This window comes from Lissotriton vulgaris, chromosome 1_1 (genome assembly GCF_964263255.1).
Source record: "Lissotriton vulgaris chromosome 1_1, aLisVul1.2, whole genome shotgun sequence".
NCBI lineage: Eukaryota > Metazoa > Chordata > Amphibia > Caudata > Salamandridae > Lissotriton > Lissotriton vulgaris.
In genome coordinates, this window is record NC_141685.1 from 1,462,116,933 (window position 1) to 1,462,141,132 (window position 24,200).

At 43.7% G+C, this 24,200-nt stretch overlaps 1 protein-coding gene across 3 annotated transcripts in view; it reads right to left on the reverse strand.

Moving 5' to 3' along the window:
• Positions 1 to 24,200, reverse strand: part of BRD1 (bromodomain containing 1) — a 536,782-nt gene that overhangs the window by 496,647 nt on the left and 15,935 nt on the right. For all 3 annotated transcript variants that reach the window (XM_086967297.1, XM_086967299.1, XM_086967303.1), the window contains exon 2: positions 17,892 to 19,265. In XM_086967297.1, coding sequence (XP_086823423.1) covers positions 17,892 to 19,255 — 1,364 coding nt within the window. In that variant the 5' untranslated portion in view covers positions 19,256 to 19,265. The remainder of the gene's footprint in view (positions 1 to 17,891; positions 19,266 to 24,200) is intronic.

Below are 24,200 nucleotides of genomic sequence, written 5' to 3' on the forward strand. Positions count from 1 at the left end.
GCGTCCTGAGAGAAGAACCGGTGGATTTTCCTGATCTTACGCATCAGAAAGAAGCACTTTGAGATCACACTGCCCACCTGGGATTTCAGTGTTAGTTCCTTATCAAGGGAAACTCCCAACGTTTTTGCTGAGCTAGAAGGAGAGGGAGATGGACCAAGCTCCGTGGGCCAGTAGCGAGGACCCCAGAATTTACCACTGTCCCCGGTCAAGACAAGCTCTGTCTTGCCCGGGTTAAGTTTCAGATGGTTACAATCCATCCACTGTTGTATGAACAGCAGTGTTTCATGGAACTCCCCCACTGAACGATCAGAGCCATCGATCTCAAGGACCAACTGCAGATCGTCTGCATAGTTGAAAACGGTCACATTTCTCATTTTCAGAGATCAAGTCAAAAGATCTTTATTCGGAATAAAAACCTCCATAAAAGTACATGCAAATGCAGTTTCAAAAACAGTACAGTACAATAATATGACAGCTGGCAAAAAGACATAAACCAATCAATCAATCAATTTCACAGTAACCCACAGAATGTCCCTCCTTGCTAAAAACAATGTTAAATACAATTAAAAATATTTTCTAACAAACAGAGTAAGAATGGATAAGGAATAGCAGCAACATTAATAGGTCCACGTCAGAAATGTGCAAAAATGCAAAATGTGCAAAAAAGAGTTATAAAGTGCAAAAAGAGTACAATGTGCGGATGTTATACATCAATATATAAAGTGGCTCGTGATCGAACAGCAGCCTTCAAAAAGCAACTCACTCTAAATATTACTTCATCAGATCCCAGTGACAAAAAAGACCTCAATGCTTTTCTGAAGTTAGTCAACTTATGCTTTCTACAATAGGGCATTAAATAGTGAGCGGAAAGAGTTTTATAAAAATCACAGAAAAACAAAAAGTGCATAAGGCTCTGTTTCATATTAAGGTTACAAGGGCAATACAGGGTTTCTAGATGTTTGTTGTAACCCAGAGGGAAGTTTAGTAAGTTTACTATGCTGCCATCTCGAAAGCGAAACAGTAAGCTCCTATTCCATCTGCCAAGGTGTAAAAGTAAATACCTGTGTGGAGGGCCTGGATGTTTGATTTGGGGTTCAGAATAGCCCATGTATTTTATAACGGTACACTTTGACAGGTTCTTCCTTTCCCGCTCTTCTCTATACAGGTGATATATTGCCGTATGAATAATAGTCTTATGTGAACGATTAATTAAACCGGGTGAAGTAAACAAATTACCATGCCCTACGCTATCGAGGCATTCTTTCACAGCTTTTAACCATGGTATACAGTGGGCCCTGTCACATTTTAAACAATCCAAGATTATATCACGGGTCAGAATGGCAGCCGGATTAATCCATATCTTCAGCCAGAAGAGTGCTGGTCTGGATCTTACAAAATCTTCTATATACGAGATGTTCAATTCACTGTGACATATATAGTTGGGGGAACAAATGACCCCACCCAGCACCCTCCGACAAAACCTGTTTTCGGTCTGGATATGGATACAGTTTGTATAACCCCAAACCTCGGCGCCATAAGTACCAGTTGGGATGCATTGAGTTTGGTAGATCTTTACTAGTGGTGTAACCACATCAGCGTGGTTGGGTTGTCTTAAAGAAGTGACGCAATTTATAGCTTTACCCAACTTGTTCCTAGCATAGGAAACGTGTGGTTGCCACGATCCAGTATTTGAAAATAGCAACCCCAGATAGGGAAAAGTGCAAGTGCTTTTCAGTACGTTTGACCCTGATTTGATCTCAACAATTTTATATTTTTTGGGGCCACAGCTCATAATGAGAGATTTTTTAAAGTTAGTGGTCAAACCTAGGTCTGCCATAAAATCGACAAAGCCTGAGATTAAAGTGCGAAGTGCCTTTGGTGTGCGGCCCATTAGGACCGCATCATCAGCGTAAAGGAGGGTAGGTATAGGGACTCCGTTCACATGAGGTTCATCTTTTGATAGGGTACTCAGCGAGCAGCTCAAGTCATTAATATAAAGAATAAAGAGGAGGGGGGCCAGCACGCACCCCTGTCTGACCCCCCTGCCAATATTAATGTCATTTGAGACTTCGCCAGATTGATTAAGGCGCACACGTGCTCTTAGGTCACAATGTAAGAAAGCTAAAAAGTGGACCAAGTAATCATCCAAACCATAATTAAGAAGGGTGGACCATAAACGAGAACGGTTAACAAAATCAAATGCAGAACTTAAGTCCATGAAACCAAAATATAGGGGGGATTTTTTAGCAATATTATATTTTGCCACGATCAAGCTCAAGTTCAAACATTGTTCCACCGTGCCAATATTGCTGCGAAAACCAAGCTGGCTGGGATGTAGGATCTTACTCTCATCCGCCCAGGTTCTAATCCTTTTAAAGATAACCCTCCCCAGGACTTTCAAGGTGTTATCAATTAATGATATAGGGCGGTAACATCCGGGGTCCAGCCTATCGCCTTTTTTAAAAATCGGCACGATAGTACTACATGACCATGTTTCTGGGATTTGTTCATTCGTTAAATTATTGAAGACGTTACATAGCAGTGGGGCCCAAAAGTTAGGTTCACACTTTAATTGATCAATTGAGAGCCCATCGGGACCAGGCGCTTTATTTCCAGCGCTTTCAGCTATAGCATCCTCGACCTCAGACACAGAGATGTTAAGGGGGCTTAAGGGGACGGAGGTTAAGGCGGGGTTGTCTGGTGTGGCATAAATTTTGGCAAAGTGCTCAACCCACGCAGATCCAGTGATATTACAATTAATTGCCGTTAAGTTGGAACCTATGGATCTTTACCTCCCTCCAGAACCCTGTAGTGTCTTTCAGTTCAGCCGAGCGAGCCAGGGAGTCCCAGTGGGTCTTGACCAGTTCATTGGTTCTAATACGTAGGGTAGATTTGTACTCTGCTCTGAGTGACCTTATTTGAGGGATATCCCCAGGTTCAGATTTTAAAGCAGCCCTTAGCTTCCTATTTGCCTTAGAGCAAGAAACATCGAACCATCTAGGTGTTTCCTCAGATTTCCTCAAAGCAGGTCTGGAAATCTCACTTTTTAAGGCAGAGCAGAGTTCACTAAATGATGTTATTATATTACCCCCGTGGTCATCGATGGTGAGGCAAGTGTCAATCAAAGCTGGATGTTTTTTGATAACTTTAGCCAGAATTCCCCTGTTATCCACGCCCCTCCATATTACCCTCAATTTATCAGTTGAAACTTCCAAGTTTCTTGCACCTATTTCACTTTTTGAGGACTTACCCCCCGGAAGTAGTAGGTGAATTACAATAGGGTAATGACGCTATATACTTTACACACAACTTCAGCCTTCGTTAAGACATTAGCGATAGAAGGTGAAACAAATACATAATCGATCGTAGTACCGCTCCCGTGACCAATAAAAGTGGGAAACGGGGCAGTGCTAATATCAGTACCAGCATACTCCATGGAATTTAAAAGTTCTCTAGTTGCAAGGAAATTCAACAGTTCAATACCTCTTCTGCAGGGGGGGGTTTCTAAAATGTATATGTGCATTGAAATCTCCTCCTAGGCAGATACCGTCAAATTTCCCATATTTCTGTCCATCCATAATTTCGTCAATGAAATCAAACAAAAAGATAAAATTACGATTTGGTTGGGACAAAAAGTCGTTATTGTAGAAGTTGATCAGACATAGCCTTATCCTTTTAGTATATGCCAATGCCATAAAACTTGGGCAGTTGGTTTGGAGTGTATCGACTTTGGCTTCAGCAGATATTTTGACCCAAATACAGAGACCCCCGCTAGGACGGCCTAAAGGGGGGGCCGAAACAGTCCTGTTATGACAACTGTACCCCTCAAATAGCAGGTCATCAGTGCACCAGGTCGCCTGGAACATTAATACATCATGGCGGTTGACCCAGTCCCTCCAAGATGCAATTTCCATCTTAGCCTTCAGGCCGGCAATGTTCCAGCTAAGGATTGACAGATTTTTATCAGACCTTAAACAAGGGTCCTGGTCAATTCCTAGGGAAAGTACTGTTGTAGTGTGCACCTGTTGTTCGCAAGGTGTTTCAGGCAAAGAAGTTTCGAGTGGTGACGAGGGTACCTCGGACGATGTTTCCACTGTGTGATCAGAAGCCGGACACACAGAGACAGATTCTTCAGTAGTGGGAGAAAGTCAATCCAGAGTACCCAGGTCATGAAGTATTGAGAACCTGTTATGTAGTGGGAATACAGGTGGTGGCTGCATCATTCTATGTGGGGGTCGATAAAAATAATTTAGCGGTAAGGGGGTCACCACAGTGGTTGGGCCATGTTGGACAAAGTTTTTGTTTAACAGAAATTTCACAGTGCCAGGGTTCCTGAAATTGATTATAATACAGTCCCCGTTAATGTTTTTAAAGAGAGGACCAACCCAGGTTACACGGCGTGTGGATATGATTTCTTTGGAAATGTCATAGCCGACCCCCTTATGCTTGGTTAGCCAGTCAATACATTTATTATGCAATTGAACCCACGATTCTCCTTGCCCTTCCCTGAGGGGTGGAATGCCAGCCAGGACCAGTACATAAGGACACGCCTCTGGTGGAAGGTGTAAGGCAGGGCCTTGATGTTCGAAAGGCCTGGTGTCTTCATCTGAAGTCTTATTCTGGCGCTGGTTGGAATTTGAGGGAACCTTATGCATTGTCGTGCCTAGAACGGGATTACGTTTAGGATTGTTCTTGGGGGCACTAGGGACAATGGAGGGCAAGGGAGTTTTACTTGAAGAAACAGGGGGATTACTTTCCATTGGGCTTGCGACCGCCACAGGTGTTGTAATCGTGGGCGGATTAGTAGCAGCCTGTAAATCCTTAACCCCATTTGTTGTAGGCCGATTGCAATTTTTCGTGTGATCACCACTAGTGAGTGCACGGGCGGTAGATTCCAGGTCTTTTAACAGACGATCGCCTCTTAATTTATCCAGTGACACTGTGCCTTTCCTCTTGGCATCATCATTTTTAATCAAATTTTCCAGTCTGTCAAGTCTCTTAAAAATATTATTAAATTGTCTGATCATTTGACCTTCAAGTTGTTTAAAAATTGTATCCGCAATGGTCTCAATGAGATTCCCCTTTGATTTAGAAAGGGGACTATTTACATTGGGGGATTCAGTCTGAGTAGAAATAGTCATTGAATTTAAGCCATCATTATTGATAACAATGACCTCACCCAGATGAGATTGATCCTGCACGGATACTATATGTTCTTTTTGTTTCTTCCCCCTGGTCCACATACTTTGTGGTGTTGGTTGATTAGCACTCCTAGGGGGCTGCTTCCTTTTGTTGTGTGTTGATTTTACTGGGCCCCTTTTTCGCTTGGCTCCTGAATTCTCAGTGTTCTCAGTGACCTCAATAGGTGGTGAGGAAGAGGTAGGATCCGGAGCTGCGGCTAGGACTGTGTGTGTAGTAGTAGTTCCGTCCTCAAGGTCAATGGGCAGATTGACCGCAGATTGCGGCTTTACCACAATAACTTCAGGAAATATATGCATGTTACCACTTGCACTGTCTGTTGTGCTTGGTTGGTTAGTGGTGAGTGAACCCATGGAAAGCCTCCTCTCGGTTTCGGCAATCTCATTAAATGCAGTGTCTATTAATGTCTCAAAGGACATGATGAGAGATGCGGAGGTTTCAGTGTCCTGGGTGACTAAATCTGTAGTATTGCTAGTAGCGTTACGTTTGCCCATTTCAACAGTCTAAATCAGTGCTCACCTTTTAAGGGGGAAGTTAGATGGTTGGCCCGCCCGACCACTGATGACCTCTGAGGGCCTCAGAGGGCCCGCCCTTTGCCCGGGCTTAGCCCGGCGCCCGCCCGCGACGCGGAGGGAGCGTCCCGTTCAAGTAGCGCCTCTGGGCGCGCTGTGGCCGGTAGCAGGAAGTGGCCGCTAAGCACACTGGGAGCTGTAGTCTCAAGCCGCGAGGTGGAGCGTGGCGGCGGCGAGACCACAGCGTTAGGGACCCAGGAGCAACTGTGCAGCGTCTGCCTCGCAGGTAGGAAGCCCTCCAACTGGCCTCCTTGCGTTACAGAGATCGAATCAGAGGGGAGATATAGATGTTAAATAAATGAGGTGACAATGCTGAGCCCTGAGTAACCCCACATGTGATTTTGTGAGGTGAACGCAAAGTGGGACCCTTGACGGACTGCCTGAGACCTGTCATTCAGAAAAGAGGACAGCCAGCCGGCAGCCGCCCCCTGGACACCTGCCAGTTCGACACGGTCGACCAGGATTTCATGGTCTACCGTGTCGAACGCGGCTGAGAGATCTAATAAAACCAGTGCCCGTGGAGAACCCCTATCCACATGTTCTCTGAGAGTATCCATTACCGCCACTATAACTGCTTCTGTCGAGTGGGCCGGCCAGGAGCCCACCTGGTGGGGGTCAAGATAACCAGACTCCTCCAAAAAGTCAGATAGACAATTTGCTACATGTGTTTCCAGTAGCTTTGCTAAAAAAGGCAGCAAGGAGATCGGGCGGTAATTGGATAACATAATGGGCTACAGCGTGACATAGTCTCTAGAATTGTTCTTGAGGTGGGGATGGACTGCGGAACTCCACGGACCTCTCTTCCCCCCCTTACATGCAAGTACTGTTGATGGGATTGAAGCACTCTGCTGAGTTGGGGTGGCGGATGGTTGGGGATCCGTCTGGCAGGGAGGCAGAGAGGGGGGAGGTTAGGGGGGTACGTTTGCACTGTTGAATTTTTTTCTTTCTGTAGTTTATGGGCTGTACACAGTGGGATGTTAGAACGGACACTGATGGGTTGGTCGGGAATTGGCCTCAGTTTGAAAATAGGTGTGATACTCCGGTTGTATATGCCTCCAATGAATGAGGTCCTCTTAGGAAGGCACCAACATCAATACCATACGGCACATTTCACAGAATTCCACTTTTTGAGTCAGGAAGGTTTGGGGTTAGGGAGGAGGGCGGGTGGGGAGGGAGGGTGGAGTTGGCACTTTCATACATTAAGGAAGGTAAGGGGATGTTAAGAAGAGGTAGTTTTGTTGCTGCAATGATGTTAGTTTCTCATGTTAGTTGTCGGCAATGTTTACAGGCATGGGACTTTCTTTCCTTTTCTTTCAGCAACCATGGTACACATGTCATTCCTTACTTTGTCGTACAAGTATCACTCAACAAGGCAGCACACACTCAAGCTACCTCTGATCAAGCAGCAGACCCTACATCTCAAGTGGCACTCCTGTCCATGCACACATTGAATGTACATGGTCTGGGCGACAAATTAAAGAGTGGTTTAGTTTTGCAATGCTTAAAACGATACCCGCCAATGGTGGCCCTGTTACAGGAAACGCACCTTAGTGGTTCAGCATGTAAGGCTATGGATAGATGAGGGTTCAAAATGGTAGTGCACTCAGAGTTCTCCTCTGGCTCGAGGGGGTGGGCATTTTAGTTAAAAAACAATCCCCACTGATAGTGCTCAACACAAAAACGGACGACCAAGGCCGCTTTGTAGCCATAATAGACCAATGGGAAGGGCGATCTCTGAATATAGTTTCCGTGTACATTCCCCCCGCCCTGCATGCAGTGACGCTCTCAGCAAGTTTCTGCTCGACCTTCCGGAGGGGGAACTGGTGATCGGGGGGGACCTAAATCCAATCATGGAGAGCACCCTGGACCGCCACCCGGCGAAGGCACATGTGCCTGGCATGTCACGTCTTGAGAGCTTTATGGAGGCACTTGGGCTTACGGATGTGTGGAGACGGCACCACCCCACGACGCAGCAGTACACCTTTTACTCTGGGGTACATATCAGCTTATCCCGGATTGATTACTTTTTAGTTTCTGTGGAATGCCTACAAAACGTTGACTGCAAAAACAACAGTTGATGGACAGAATGCAGAACAATATCATACATTCACACAGTACAGAGATCTGGGACTAAATCCATCGTTTTTTTCCACTCCACACCAACCCAGTTCAGACATGGCCATATGCAAATCAGCCTTGACCCTGTGCCTCATGGGAACAGTCCAGCCCAAACTGCCAAGCCATGTCTTCCCTGGACCGGAATCAAGCATCCTAGGACCAGTTTCTGGCTATCAGCCGTCTTCAGCCAGGATAGCTTGACTCCAGTGGTGTGGAGAGCATGGGACTCACGTCTGAGCATACCCATACCACTCGGGTGACAAATGCAAAAACAACAGTTGATGGACAGAATGCAGAACAATGTCATACATTCACCCCAGTACAGAGATCTGGGCCTAAATCCATCGTTTTTTTGCACTCTACACCACCCCAGTTCAGACATGGTCATATGCAAATCAGCCTTGACCCTGTGCCTCATGGGAACAGTCCGGCCCAAACTGCCAAGCCATGTCTTCCCTGGACCGGAATCAAGCATCCTAGGACCGGTTTCTGGCTATCAGCCATCATCAGCCAAGATAGCTTGACTCCAGTGGTGTGGAGAGCACAGGGCTCACATCTGAGCATACCCGTCCCACTCGGAGGGACAAATGCAAAAACAACCGTTGATGGACGTGCTCTCCATGCCACTGGAATCAAGCTATCCAGGCTGATGAGGGCTGAAAGTCCGAAACCGGTCCTTGGATCCTATGGCTGGTTCAAACTGGAATGGCATGGTGAGCCAAAAAAAACGATGGATTTATGCCCAGATCTATGTACTGGGGTGAATGTATGACATTGTTCTGCATTCTGTCCCTCACCTGTTTTTGTACAAAACGTTGATAGCATAGAGATAAAACCCAGAGTTATCTCTGACCACTCCCCGGTGCTACTGTCATACACATATCGCACGGTTAGGCGACGCATTTATCCCATATACCCAGGCTACCTACAGGTCCCCAAAATTAGAAAAGCGGTTCTCACGGCGACAAAGCAATAATTTCAAGAGAATGCCATGTCAGTGGACTCTCCAACTATTCTGTGGGAGGCGTATAAAACGAGCTATCCAGGCTGATGAGGGCTGAAAGCCCGAAACCGGTCCTTGGATGCTTGTTTCCAGTCCAGGGAGGACATGGCTTGGCAGTTCGGGCTGGACTGTTCCCATGGGATAAAGGGTCAAGACTGATTTGCATATGGCTGGGTTCAAACTGGAATGGCATGGTGAGCAAAAAAACGATGGATTTATGCCCAGATCTCTGTACTGGGGTGAATGTATGACATTGTTCTGCATTCTGTCCATCACCTGTTGTTTTTGCATTTGTCACCCCGAGTGGGACGGGTATGCTCAGACGTGAGTCCCGTGCTCTCCATGCCACTGGAATCAAGCTATCCAGGCTGATGAGGGCTGAAAGCCCGAAACCGGTACTTGGAAGCTTGTTTCCAGTCCAGGGAGGACCTGGCTTGGCAGTTCGGGCTGGACTGTTCCCATGGGGCACAGGGTCAAGACTGATTTGCATATGGCTGGTTCAAACTGGAATGGCATGGTGAGCAAAAAAACGATGGATGTATGCCCAGATCTATGTACTGGGCTGAATGTATGACATTGTTCTGCATTCTGTCCATCACCTGTTTTTGTACAAAACGTTGACAGCATAGAGATAAAACCCAGAGGTATCTCTGACCACTCCCCGGTGCTACTGTCATACACATATTATCGCACGGTTAGGCGACGCATTTATCCCATATACCCAGGCTACCTACAGGTCCCCAAAATTAGAAAAGCGGTTCTCACGGCGACAAAGCAATATTTTCAAGAGAATGCCATGTCAGTGGACTCTTCAACTATTCTGTGGGAGGCGTATAAAACGGTCATCAGGGGGCACAAGCGGGAGAAACAGCGCGGCTTACATGAAATAGAGCTAGCACTACAAGAAGCCGAGGCCCAACACAACAAAGACCCACCACCGGTGACAACCCAGAAACTGCATCTTACACAACAGCAGCATAAGAAATATCTTGAAGATTTGAAAAGGTTGAGGATGACGGCCACCCAACACAAGATATGATACAGGGGACAAAGCCGGGAAACTATTAGCATGATTAGATAAAAGGGAACCGAGTAACAAATGGATAGCGAGGATTCGGACGGCAGAGGGGAAAATTACAACAGACCCGCATACCATAGTACACATGTTAGCGCATCATTTCCAGCAGGTATACACATCAACATCTGAGATGTCCATAGAAGAAGCACTAACTTACATGAAAGATATTGCCATGCCTGGGCTTTCTCCTGAAGCAGCTCTCGCACTTGAAGCAGACCTCACGGTAGAAGAACTACAGGTGGCGATGGGTTCATTGCAGTCAGGCAAAGCGGCGGGTCCCAATGGCATCCTGTTGAACTATATAAGAAAGCGGCGGGAACCGTTGCCCCCCATCTGTTGCGTATGTATAATGATTGTTTACAAACGGGAGAATTACCGCTGGATCAGAGAACGGCCACGATAGTGACGCTACCCAAGCCGGGTAAGCCTGCCAACAATTGCAACTCATATCGACAAATTTCGTTAATTAATGCAGAGGCAAAAATTATTGCAAAACTGCTGGCGATTAGACTAACGCCTCGCAACCTTGATACATCAGGACCAGTCCAGCTTCATGCCAGGCAGAAATACGGCTCTAAATAGGAGGCGTCTAAATGGAGTGATGGCACGCATCCCTTATCTCCAGGAGCCAGCGGTGATACTCTCCCTGGACGCGAGAAGGGCATTTGATATGGTAGAATGGCCGTTCTCGTTTGCAGTGCTTCGTCATTTAGGCTTCGGCTTTAAATTCTGTGCATGGGTCCGTCTGTTCTACACCAAACTGGTGGCTCACGTGACAATTAATGGGCACATGTCGGAGGACTTTCCTCTGGCACTGGGCACCTGCCAGGGTTGTCCCCTGTCCCCACTGCTTTTCGCACTGGTAATCGAGCCTTTAGCGGCATGGATTCATTGGGAACCAATGATACGGGGAATCAGGTGGACGGAAGAGTGGGAAGACCGCATCTCGTTATATGCGGACGATGTCCTATTATATATGACATCTCCCAGGCACTCCATACTGGTACTCCTGAATATTTGTGAACTCTTCGGACGAGCGTCCGGATATACCATAAATTGGTCCAAATCTATACTGTACATGCTGCACGGCCCTCTGCTGCAACTCCCGCTCGTGATTGCCGATGGTATGTTCAAATATCTAGGGATCTATATTACAGCCAACTCCGACGACTTTTATAAGAGTAACTTACTGCCCCCGCTGGAGCGCTTTTGACGTGACAACACACTGGGGGGCATTGCCGCTCACGCTGTTAGGGAAGGCGGCGCTGTTTAAAATGATGGTGCTGCCTCATTTTCTGTACGTGCTGGAAAATACCCCAATCCCGGTACCCCCAAGCTACTTTAAGGCAATAGAGGCTCAGGTCTCCAACCTGATTTGGGGACACAGGACAGCACGCATTGCTCAGGCTAAACTGGTTCGCAGTTGGTACGACGGGGGGATAGCGCTCCTGAATATACAGTTATACTTCTGGGCGGCACAGTTAAAGGTGATCAATCAGTGGATACACACCCCCAGGCGGAACCCGCGTTTAAAGCAGACAGGGTGGCTCTGGGTGCAGGCAATATGTTGTCTCCTCTTTAACCACTTGGCTGCTAGGCGTTTTCCCGTTCTGCGCTGAAGCACCAAAATAACCATTATTCATGACGAGCTGGCCTTGTCATCCGCGCACGGCAGGTAAGCGCCATGACGAGCCCAGCTCGTCATTAGCCTCGAAGGGGTTAAGACAAGAAGAGAGCCAAATCTCTCATTGGACCCACGAAGCAGACAGTTGCACCATGGCACACGCACAGGTTAAACTGGGTTTGCAAGGGACTATTACTCAACTGACCCCCCTTTGGGACACGAAACAGTTGGGTCGGCTTGGGAATAGCAAAGGCTTTGCCCAGAGGGACGCAATAGGCATCTCCGCGGTGGGGGACATTTGGTACTAGGGAGAGGTAATGACATTTGAGCGCCTCCAGCAGCAATATGAGCTAGCACCCACTGAACTGTTTAAATACACATAGATATAACATGCACTGACAGCGGCCCTACCACCAAGTACTGAAGTCCAGGAAGCCTCGCCTCTCGAGGAAAGATTGCTGACGGAGTACATGCCTAAGCGGGCTACTTCATTTACTAATCGGAAGTTAATTAACAACCTCCCAGACCCAACGATGGTGCTTAGAGGGAAGTGGTCCCGCGACGTTGGTAATTTTGAAGACTCGGATTGGCAGGAGGCGCTTGCCTCACCAAAGGAGGTGGGTATACCCTCACGTCTTAGGCTGGTACAACTCAAAATACTACACCGAGTCTACTTCACTAGACTTACCTTGCATACAATAGGTAGAGAACCACATCCATACTGCCTACGGAGATGTGGGGAGGAGGGGACTTTTTACCATACCTTGTGGAAATGCTCGAAGATCATGGACTACTGGGTGCAGGTGTTGAGAACAGTATCGCAAGTGGGGGAGGTGTCACTATTGCCGGAGCCCAAGAGATGCTTGTTAAATGTATGGGAGACGAACGACCTTACTCATCCTATGCAAGACTGGACCACTCTAGGGTTCATAGTTGCTAAGCGCAATATAGCACAGAAATGGGGGGCGGCGGAGGTACCGACACTCACCGCATGGTGTAATGACATGGACATGGCAATGATAACGGAAAAACAGTGTTTACTAATCGTGGCTGTACCAAGAAATGGAGCAAGATCTGGGGGGCGTGGAACGCATTTAGGGGCAATATCTGTGAACCGTCGCAGGACCAGAAAGATGAAGGATTGGAGGATGACCTTTAGGAGGACAGATGTGTTTGACGGGTGGGGTAATGGGCACGACCCTGATGTATTGTGTATTGCCATAATAATGTACCGGAAATGTATAATGCTGATTTTTAATAAGTATAAGTACCAACTGGAAGAACTATGCCTTGATGAAGCTGATTACATTAAAAAGAGTTTTTAAAAAAAGTGGGATAAGGAGTATCTAAAATTAGTCACTGGGGCCTATCAGTGCAGTATATGTAAACAAACCCAGTACAGTCTGTTTGCTGTGGTGTCTGTGTGTATTCTGTGCCTGCAGTAGATACAAGTGAAATGCACAGACTTAATACATGCAGATTTCATTTTTGTTCCGTGCATCAGACAACACCCTGTTTTTCTAAATAGCCCAACAGATTGTGTTGGGACAACTATATTCCTCTTTCAGTGATGGTTTTTATTGCTCATAAAATAGCTCTCAAATATTTTACTGAACACGGCCACTAAAAAAATAGGGCGACTAAAATGGATATATAAGCCGCAAATCGATTAAACTCTATTAATTGCAGATATGATGGGATTTTGAGTATTTGGTTTCATTTTTATTGTCTTCGTTGTTTTAGTATAGTGCTAGCACAGCCAGACTAGTGCTTCAGAGTACTTAGGGGTCAATTATTAATGTGGAGATGTTTATCACTTCGGAACACAACTATTAACAAGTAGTGTTGTAAAATGCTTTCTCAGAGGTCTGCGGTAGTGTGCTGGCAAAGTTTCCTAATAGCAAAGTCTCATATCTGCCACCCCTGCTCAAAGAATTGACATGATGTTAAAACCATTGTTTACGGGCCTCAAAAGCTATTTTTTAATGGTTTTAATGCTTTAACTGCAGATAAGCCCAACAGCAACTACAATGGGATGGTTGACAAATAAAGTAAAAAAGACGATGCACAGAAGGACGTGAGGCAGAAATTACAATGATGTTTTCTAATAGAAGCAACATATGTTCTATTGCTCAAAAGTGACAAACCATGAATGAGCTGTGCAGCATCACTACAAACACGGTGTTCTGTTGGCACACAGTATGAATCTTTCCTTATACTGCGTTTTAATTCTTTAATTAATAAAACGAATGTCTTTCCTCTCTTTTATTCAATTCAGTTCACACAAATGTTATAAACTGGATGTTACACTGTTCCACTACTGGAAGACAATGGAAATGTCATTATTATGCTCTATGCTTAGCAACACGAAATTTATGACATCAGTACGTTTCATCGCCTCAACCGTCTTAAAATTGACAAAAAGCATTGGCAAAGCCAACAGGTTTCATGGCTGAGTCCTATTGGTTTTGTCACTACTTGGTTTGTAAATGGGAGTCATGTTACTCCTCAGCAGAGGCACAACGCCATGGAAAGTGCACACAGCAGTTTTGGTAGTTGAGGAGGGAGTAAGGAGAAATGCATGCAAGAACGACAAGATTCAAGTAAGTGATTGGAGAGGACCTTGGATATTTTGGGAAGAAACAATTCAACCAATGTGTTACCAGTCAAGAAAAATCCAAATTGCACACGCCATGGCACTTTCCAACTATTGCCCCACCTCAGTTGGGTTGTTCCCTTACATGGTTATTGAAACAATACCTAAAGCCTAGACAGCCCAGCCAGGTCTTCCACCCATCGTATGATACGGAATCTGTGCTTGTAGTTGTCCTTGATTACCTCTATGTGACCTTATAGTGGGAGGGAAATGAAGTGATACTTTTATCCTTCTTTACATTTCATGGGGGTTTTGACACTCTCTCACCCCACTCTGCTGATGCAACTTTCTACAGTCGGGATATAGGTAATGGCTTTTCCCGGCTTACGTATTTGCTTCTGACAGCTTTTGGATAATTTCCACCATCTCAACTCTTTTCACTCTACCTTTAAATATCTAATTCAGGCAGTGCCACAGAGCTAATCTTTGAATCACAGACTCACACATATCAACATGTAGGTGGCTGATTTTGCAGTACTGATCCATTATTGTTGGTTTCTGTTTGAATGTTAGGATGATGACATTAAACTCTGGTTGGATGATGGTGTCATATACACCTAAAATCGAAATCAAGTGAGTGTTTATATCAGGTGTAAACTACGACTGTAAATTTTAGCATGCAGATAAAACAGATATAGTTGCCCTCATATGCTACACTTCAATCTGATATGATACTTGGAGGCAGTCACAATTGTCCCAGCCCTTAAACCACTTTTGATGGGTCAAATCCTTGATTTCATTTTGGATCATGCTTTTTTTTCGCAAGCCGCAGATTGACAAATTGTTTACTACAGGTTTCTACTGCTTAAAGGGTTTATAAAAATTCTGGTTTCTTCTCGCATTGATGTGCTGTAAATCTGTTATTCAGGGGATAGTTTTCTAGTGATTTGAATGGCAATTCTTTATATTTGGAACTACCCAAATGCTTGGCTCTAGCGTATTAAAAATTGAAGCAGTTTTCTCATTTTGTGAGCGCAGACATATTAACATTTCAAGTCACCTAGCAGGGATGTCGGTGGCAAACAATCTTTAAACGCCTCTGTAACTTGGCCATACATAAAGTTGACCTTACTCTTATGCACTGTTTTTGAAAAATAACCCTGATAGTTTCCTCTGACATGCTTCTGTTCCTTGTCTATGACTATCTTCCATTAAAAAGGCATGCCCTGCTTTGCCAGCTCTTTTCATACATTACTCCACAAGTCCAGCATAATCTCCTCATAGATACTTTACTTAACCAAATCTCTCTGGTTTTCATAAACATTTACAATTTCCGCTGTTTATCACGATCTTTGCAACATGTTGTTCAGTTATTTACTTCTAGGCTAGCTCCATGATATTCCAAATGGTTGCTGTTCACCAAATGAAATCCTGTTTTCATCCATTCATTATTTCTCAAATCTCATGTTTCTGGTCCTATCTGACACCAGCGAAATACGTGGTGCCTGGTGGTATCACTTACAAGTGTGTACCACTGATGCTCCTCTAGTCTGATAAGTTCTGAAGTGTTTCCAGGTTTCTACAAATTCACTTTCTGCTGTGGATATGTTGTAATTCTCTTGCACTTCAGCGGCTACCAGTGACTTTCTAGTGAATGAGATAGATATCACCTCTACTGCAGGCACCTCGATTCTCCTAGGACAAAGATGCAAGAAAGTCTTCCATAAAAAAAAGTACAAGCGAGTTCCCCAAAGAAATGGGGTTTAGGATCAATGCCCTAGTTTCCTTTTATGACAAACCTCTGGACAGATCTTGGCAAGTAACAGAGAAGAAACTAAGCACATGAGAGGAGAAGGGGCACAAAGAATAAGTCCAGAGTATGGATATTATGCATACTAGAAAGAAAATGCCCAGGAATTGCATCCTGCTTGGTTCCCATTAGGAGGCAGAGGAAAGCAAAACTAACCAAAATCACATGCACTTGGAAGATATTGTATTGCATAACCAGGATCACTGAAATTGCACTGCAGTGGAGGACCAAATTACGCATTAGCATTGACTAAATTATGCAGCAGTGCATTCTGTGGTTGTATTATTTCACCACTTTGTCATTTTACAAAATATTAGCACAGGCTTGGCAAAGATTTCACCTCATTAAACACAGGAGTACAACAATTAGCAACAGAAAGGGTGCCAATTGATCTTTGCAAAGGGGTTGCCACCGTGCTGCACCATGCGACACTTGTTTTAAAAATAATTTGTTCATAATTCGAACTAGAAACTAATTTTTTGGGCAAGTAGTAAATCCGTAATTATGCAAAGAATGTTTTGGCTGCAGACTCACAATTCATGTGGACCGTTCTACAACGGATACAGTCACAGGAGGCTGGAAATATTCCTAGCTGTCAAAGCCATCAGTTTTTGAACAACTAGTGATATTCCTCAATAGGGTTAGAAGAAGCTTTGTTTGGATGGATGGTATTGTTTTCGCAGTATTTGGTAACTGGGGTGAATACTCCACTGTATCTTGGTGATGTAAAGTCTGTTCAGACATTTATGCACTTACAAGTGATATTTGTGCCCCCTGATAATTTGATTAGTCCAAAGATCTTGTCAATCTGCATTTTTTAGTCCTAAATAGGTTAAATAGTCCACTTATCAGAATTTTCTCATGCTGCAATATTTTCTGAAAATGTTGCACTATCTCCCAGCAGTTTACATTCCATTGTAGAATAAATCTGACGTGCATTCTTAATATAATTATTTAATGTACTAATAGTTTAATTTCTTGTGCATTTTATTTTGTAAGGTTTTGGTGTTAACTGTGTCTTACGATGCATCAGATGCACTTTATAAAGAATTTGTACGTTTGTGATTGTATGATTGTGTTCATGAGTGCAGGCCTTTATGGGAAGTGTTGGGTAAAGTGTGTGAGGTTCGGAGACGTGCCCAAAACAGTGTGGAGAAGTGGTTATTACATTTAAGCACAAGATGTTGCAGAAAAGTGTGAGAATAACGGAAAAGGTTGGTATTTAAGAGAAAGCCGGGATTTTGGCCCTGCAGTAGAAGTCTGTTGTTAAGGGAAAACGTCTAGTACTGCCAGCCCTTAAAAAGACATTTAAAGGTGACCCCTGTTCAGAATGCACGAATCAGCTTTACAGTAAAATGAAGTCAATTAAATCAGAAGCCACTTGACAGACAACAATGGCAAATGCATACACCATATGCTCAAATAAACGGTTTTAACATTAAAAAATTGTTAACACAATCAGAGACACTTCAGGATACTCAAAAACATAAAAAATGATTAGACAATGTTATAGGAAATGCCACAGACCTCGCTACACAGCATACCATTCAAACTATTGGAAAATAATAACACTATTCCACTTATTTGCACATTTTTCTTTCACTCAACTACATTTTTTTGTGAGATGAAATCAAAATCACATTACTTTTTAGGTAATGTAAAGACAATATATTCTTCAAACAAAAAAAGTCTAATCTAAACAGCATACCTCCTGTAGCAAATAATTGCTATTAAAGGGTAAATATTGTGACAATGAGTAAAAATCAAAGAGTAATCACCAAAATAGCCCAGTCGTGTTTAAAAATGTAGCAACCTCACTAGGGTGACAAATTGTATTTGACAGTGAAGTGAAGAAGGTAGTTTTCTTCTGATTTTGGTTAGCTCTGCTTACCTTTCTGGTGGAATTAAAGGAACAGATGTAGTCGGTAAAACGAGACATGGCTCTACCACAGCCTTTGTAGCCTTCTTTGTTTTTTTTCTCACCTTTGTTGGAGGTTGTTCAATTTTGTCTGGCCCCCCTTCCCCACAAACACCATTCTTAATTACCACTTCATAAATATTGAGCGGCCTTCTATTAAAACCAGTTGGAGTATGTGCATCACAGTAAGATGTCTTTTTCACAGAAAATATAGGGCCGTTTTCAGTAAACTCCTTGACGGGCTCCATTTTCATGTAGAGACCCACTTTTTGAGCACACGTCGCGTGGAATGCAGTGTAACAGTTTGCCTTATGGCACTGAATAGAGGCACCAACATTTTTTTGCTTACAGAGGTAGCACGTTAATTTCCACCTTGCCGGGGGAATAAGTGTGACACCATCAATTGGTTCAATAAAAACTGTATTTGGGAAACCAACTTCAGGAATCCACAATGCACATACAACATGCCCCCAGCGGTCATCATCCGTCTTTTTAAAGGCACCTCCCTTGTTTGGGCACATCACACATTCGACAGGTTGGGAGCCTGACTGCAAACAGGGTCTACAAAGCCACTGCCCCTCGGGTATGTAAGGAACTCCATAACACTCCTGATGCACAGCAAGATTACACATATCACAAAATAGGATAACGTTGCTGTTTTGACATTCTCCATCCGTGCATATACAGCATACTGCATCCTCATCAATTAGCAATTGATTTTCTCCTTGATTCTGGTTCTCGCAGTAGGACTCTTTCTCAAATCTGTCCATGAGGAATTCAAACATATTCTGGGACACAACAGCCAAATGATCTGCCCTCCGTTTATCATTTATGATTTCCAGCCAGGCATAGTCTTCTTCATCCATATCATACTCCACTTCCTGGTCAAGTTCAGCTGGAGATTTTTCCTGAAATTTGTAGTATGCAGGAGGCCTCCGAGGGGCAGTGGGAGCATTACACTCAACAATACGCACTTTAGGTTCTGGAAGCGCACCCGTCGTAGAAGACCCATGTATACTTGGAAGAGAATCATTTTTCTTTTTCACTTTGCAATTTTTAAACCGTTTAACTTTTGAGCAAACGGAAAGAGGCCCCTCAGTGTTTTCTTTATTGCTGTTACATTCACTTATCTCTTGTGCAGTCAAATCATCTTCGGATACAATATCTAAAGGATCGTAAATGTTGATCCGGTGCACACGGCCTTCGATCTCAATTTCAACCATTCTCTGAGCCTGAGCATAAGTCAATGTTTCTCGAGCCGGCGAACGCCTAATACTGCAGGCGGATGCAGCATGTTTTACGGCAGTAAACCGATGGCACCGTCCTTTCCGCCTCATTTTTAAAAACCTAGGGAAGAAAAAACAAGCACCAGTCAAAATATGCTCTAACATGGACCTGTATTCTGTTTTCACATAAACATACGCAAACGAAGTCTTGATTGGAAGCTTGACAGTGAAGAACATTTCAAGAAAACATTGTTTTGAATCACGGTATTCAAACATAAGTGCAGTAACTTCTATTTTAAAGACAATATTGTAACCTCAGAGCGATATGTTCACCCCAGTCGTTAATCTGACATCAGGAAACAGGTTTTTACATAACAGGATATACTATATTCCCACTTGTAATCCTGAGAGAAAACGGGTCATCTTACTCATTAACATGTACCTTCTGATGACTCTTCGGCAATTATTCACCCTTTTGCAAAGGAGCATGGTTCCACAACAAGGAATGGATGACAAATGTGGACATTCGCTTGATCCCATTTTGTTAAGTAGGAAACCTAATTAGCCCCAGGGCCGATCAATATACATGCACTCACAAACATCTAACTTTGTGCATCAAACACCACGATGTACGCAAATGGTGCTCACATGTATCTTCAGCTCAAGGGTATAAGCTTAGTTCTATTGTGGACTATGGCGTCATGAGTACAACATCATGGTCGAACAGCGATAGTGTGTGCGTCTGTTCCTGAGGGGAATGTTTTCCGATCTGTTTGCAATATTAAAGAATGCGGGTGTGCATTCCGTGTGAACTCACTCTTCTCAAGTACCCAATGAAAGGAACTGGAATAAAACAGAAAAACACTGATCTGATACAATAGCACACTGTGCCACGTTTGCAAACCCGTGTGGCCTCTTCAGAGTATTCCTATACTCTATGTCCTGTGGTATTTGTTTGAGGGTCATTTTTGATGCCATCCTCATTATCTATGTGAAATATTGTGCAATCTTTTGCACAACGAGTCCTGTGTTTGTGAAGAAAGTATTAAGAAGTATGTTAGTACTTCGGGGGTATGTAGGGTCTTTGACCGTAATGAGAGAACAGCTGGAGGTAGCTGGGCCTCGTGCAGGATAGTTGAAAGAGAAACAGGGAACAAGAACCAATGAAAATTCATGCAATGTGCATGCCTGCATAAAGATGATGAGCCAGCTGGCTTATATCCGGCTAAGTAAAGAATTGTTGAAATGGGAAGGACCGGCATCCAAGTCTGGAAAGGAACGTCACTATGGTATTGGAAGTGAGAATGACGTTCGTGTGGTGCAGGACATTAAGCCTTTGTACGAAGGATAACAGAAGCTGGAGACTAATAAAGGTCAAAGGCTTTTTATACAGCGCTGAGATGCCCACGGGTAGCTACGCGCTAAATAAATGTTGTTTCATTCATTCATGTCATGCAAGTCTCCTATTTCCCCAAAGATGACCAGAAAAGGTGAGCTCTAACAAACAATCACGCAAAAAGTTTGATAAACAGTGGTTTTCACATGATGGTTAACACCATGAAGAAACACTAAGGGCTTGATTACGATTTGATGGTGCAGCAGCATGACTGCCCTGCCTCCGCCCCGCCAAACATGCATGGCGTGGGTGAGAACTAACTGCTGTATAATTACTTTTTTTTTTTTTTTCAAAAATTCTCGCCGAGCACTCCAATCAAAAATATCCTTATTTAGAGTTCAATCAAATGTAATTAGAAATTACAAGTCCATTTTACAATCCATTTCCAAATCAGACACCAAAGTCTCTTAGTAGATGTAATGTTGATCCTTTTTATTCAAGGGCTCCAATTTTCTCACACTCTGCAGCCAACACGTGTTTCGTTGGGCATCAATCATATGCCTAATCAACTTCCGCAGGGCTATAATCAGCAATCTCCTTTTCTTTCTTTATGGTAGATTTCGTAACAATTGAAATTAAATCTTCTCCAGTTGTCAACAGCCGCTTGTCAGCGTACCATCCAACGTTTCCGCATTCGTTCTTTCAATATCTCAGGTGCCAGTATCAAGTTTCTCGACACTATCCTATCGTATTCGGGTTTCCGCTCAGTCCTTCCGTGTTCGGGTGGCCGGCCTTACTTTTTTTGCCATTGCTTGGCATTTCCTTTGCCGTTTCCACTGTGCTGCCTATAAAACAGGCATCGCAATGGGAACGGAAAAGGAAAATCCAGCAAGGCATGGACAGTGAAGTCAATCCATGCAGTGCTAGCACTGGAGGTGCTTGCACACAGGGGGGCACATGTTGTGCCCCCTGCATAGATCCCCATGGAGTGAGGCACAAGGGGGCCCTGTAGGGCCTCCATCCATTCTTTCCTCACCACCTCTGTTTTAATGGAGGAAAGACTTCTATTAAATCAGTGACAGTGAGGAAAGTCGTAATATGAGTGGAGGGACCGCAGCAGGACTGTCAAGCACATCGATGCCACTAGACCGCCACCTGGGAACAGCGGTTCCCTGGCAGAATCAGCTGTCCCAGGGTAGTAGGATTAGCAAGGTCGTAACGTGGCGGCCAGAAGACCACCACCACCCACCACAAGTCTTGCGGTCCAAGGACTGCCAGACTCGTAATTAGCCCTCAAGTGTCTCTCACAAATGTGTTTATTTGCGGACAATGAAAGAAGCATAAGGTTAGCAGTCTGTCGGCAGAGAGTTAGTGGCAGAGGCATTATTTGAGTTCTAACTTGTTTTAGGGAGGCTCTATGATGTACTACGGAGAGTACTGGTGAGTATTCACGTATATCTGCTATCAGTAAGATGGGGTTTAGGTACATATTTTCTATCATAGCCTGTGTGTATAGTTTGTGCACTCAATCAGGGAAGGTTGCAAAACAAGGTTTTGCATGATCACTCATATTTCATGCAGCGCCAAGGGAACTTCCATGATGAATGGACTCTGAAAATGGACATTTGGACTCTCCACTATGTGCAGCCTTGCACAGAATATAAAAGCAACTTTGCTTCACTGTTGCAGCCCAGAGTGTCACACTGTTTTCAAAAATGTGCACCTGGGGATGTTGTTATGAATCTGATTCAAATACTGTCTTACAAAAGCGTAGTCCATCTAGAATCAAAGACGGTTACCTCCTGAACATATGTTCATGCATTCTAAGTAGGCGTGTTGTTTTTTTACAAGAATTGTTGGACAGTGAAATTCGCCACTGTTTAAGTCTATCGGGGCAGCAGTACGCTCCAGGAGCACTTTGCATTTTGACTGATTTTGATAGATTCTGACGTTTTAAAGGTATGCTAATTTTACTTATGGTTTTAACGAGGTTATCTGTGTTTTATGAATAATGTGGTTTTTATTAACTGATTTATTCTTGTATGTCTTTGTGCATTTTAATGTCTGTTCTTTTTTCAGCCTGATAACGTTAATTATTATTCTGAAGTGGGCATTTAGTTTCTGCAGAATTCCATCTGGTTACATGTAGAGACAGCAGTATTAGAGAGAGTTAGGCATAACTTTTTAGTGGAAAAGGGGCTCGCTCAACTTTTCGAGGGGTAATATTCTACTAATCAGGCGCATGAAGGAAGGCTAAGGATGATGTTGAACGTTCTCAGGATTAGCTGAAGGAAACTTAAGGAAGAAACACACAATTAGTAAGGATTCCACGAGTCCACTGAAGCACAGTGGTTACCTCACATTGAATAATGAACGCAATAATTATTCTATGTTTTTATAAAGAAAGATTTTCAGTCTCCATGCTACCAGACATGGTCGTCGAGTCGATCCTGTAAATGAGAGGTTCTTGCATTTTTGTGTCCTTTTACATATGGAGAAAAAAGACTATCCTTGTGTCTGAAAAATATGGCCCTCCCAAAGATGAAGGCGATACAGGAGGTAGTGACATCTATGAAAAGGGCACATCAACTCTACTAGTGGGCACATGGATACTAAGTAACAATAATGTCTTTTACCTTTTTCGTATTTTGTATTGAGTACTTCAACGTAAACAGACCGAAAAGAGAACTGTTCATGCAGTAAATCCACCAGAAAAGCAACAGCCATACGTATGGCCCAAACTTTTGGGAATGCAACAACCCCAATTGAAAAACAAGCATTTGCAATGCAATAGGTCTCGCATTAGGAACGTTTGAGCTATTGGTATTGTAAAAGGCAAATTTTGTATTTATGTGTTGGTTTTGAAAATAGCTAAATTAATAGCTTTGTCATTTACAATGCTAATAGTTTTAACTTTTGCAAATGTGACTCCTATTGCATTTGTAATGCAATATGTCTTGTATTTACGTGACTTAGATGTATTGATATTACAAATAACAATGGCTTTTATTTTACAAGTTATTGTAATTTATAATGGCAATAGCTTAATAGCTTAAACTTTTGTAAATAACTTTTGTGAAGATTATGTTCAGTGTATTTTATTGTGATGAAAATCCAAGAACAGAAGTGAAATATTAACATCTTTTTGTGACATTTGTAATAACGCTTGAAACATTGGGAGAACATATTTGAACCAGTTGTTGAATGTTTGCACAGATTGATGCTGTGGTGGCACTGCGTGAGGTTGTAGTGGTGACGACTGATGCTGTGGCGTTCAGTTATGTTATGTTATGTTAATGGGTGACTTATATAGCGCACGGCTACTCCAAGGAGTGTCCCGGCGCTTTCTGACCCATAGCTGAAAAAAGGAGATGAGAAAACAGAAACATAACAGATTACTGATTGTAGAGCCAAGTTTTCAAGGCCTTTCTAAAGGCAAACAGATTGGAGGTACGGCGAAGGTCAACGGGAAGGGAGTTCCATAGTTTGGGGGCCAGATGTTTAAAGGAACGTCCACCTATCCTGACTTTCCTAAAAGGAGGCACCGTTGCCAGGCCAAGACATTCGGACCGGAGAGATCTGGTGGGTTTGTAGAGAGAGAGACGTTTCTGAATGTACGAGGCCCCTACCAAATGGAGTGCCTTATGGGCCAATGTGAGAGCTTTGAATGTAATTCGCTTCTTAACAGGATGCCAGTGAAGGGAGGAAAGCAACTCTAAT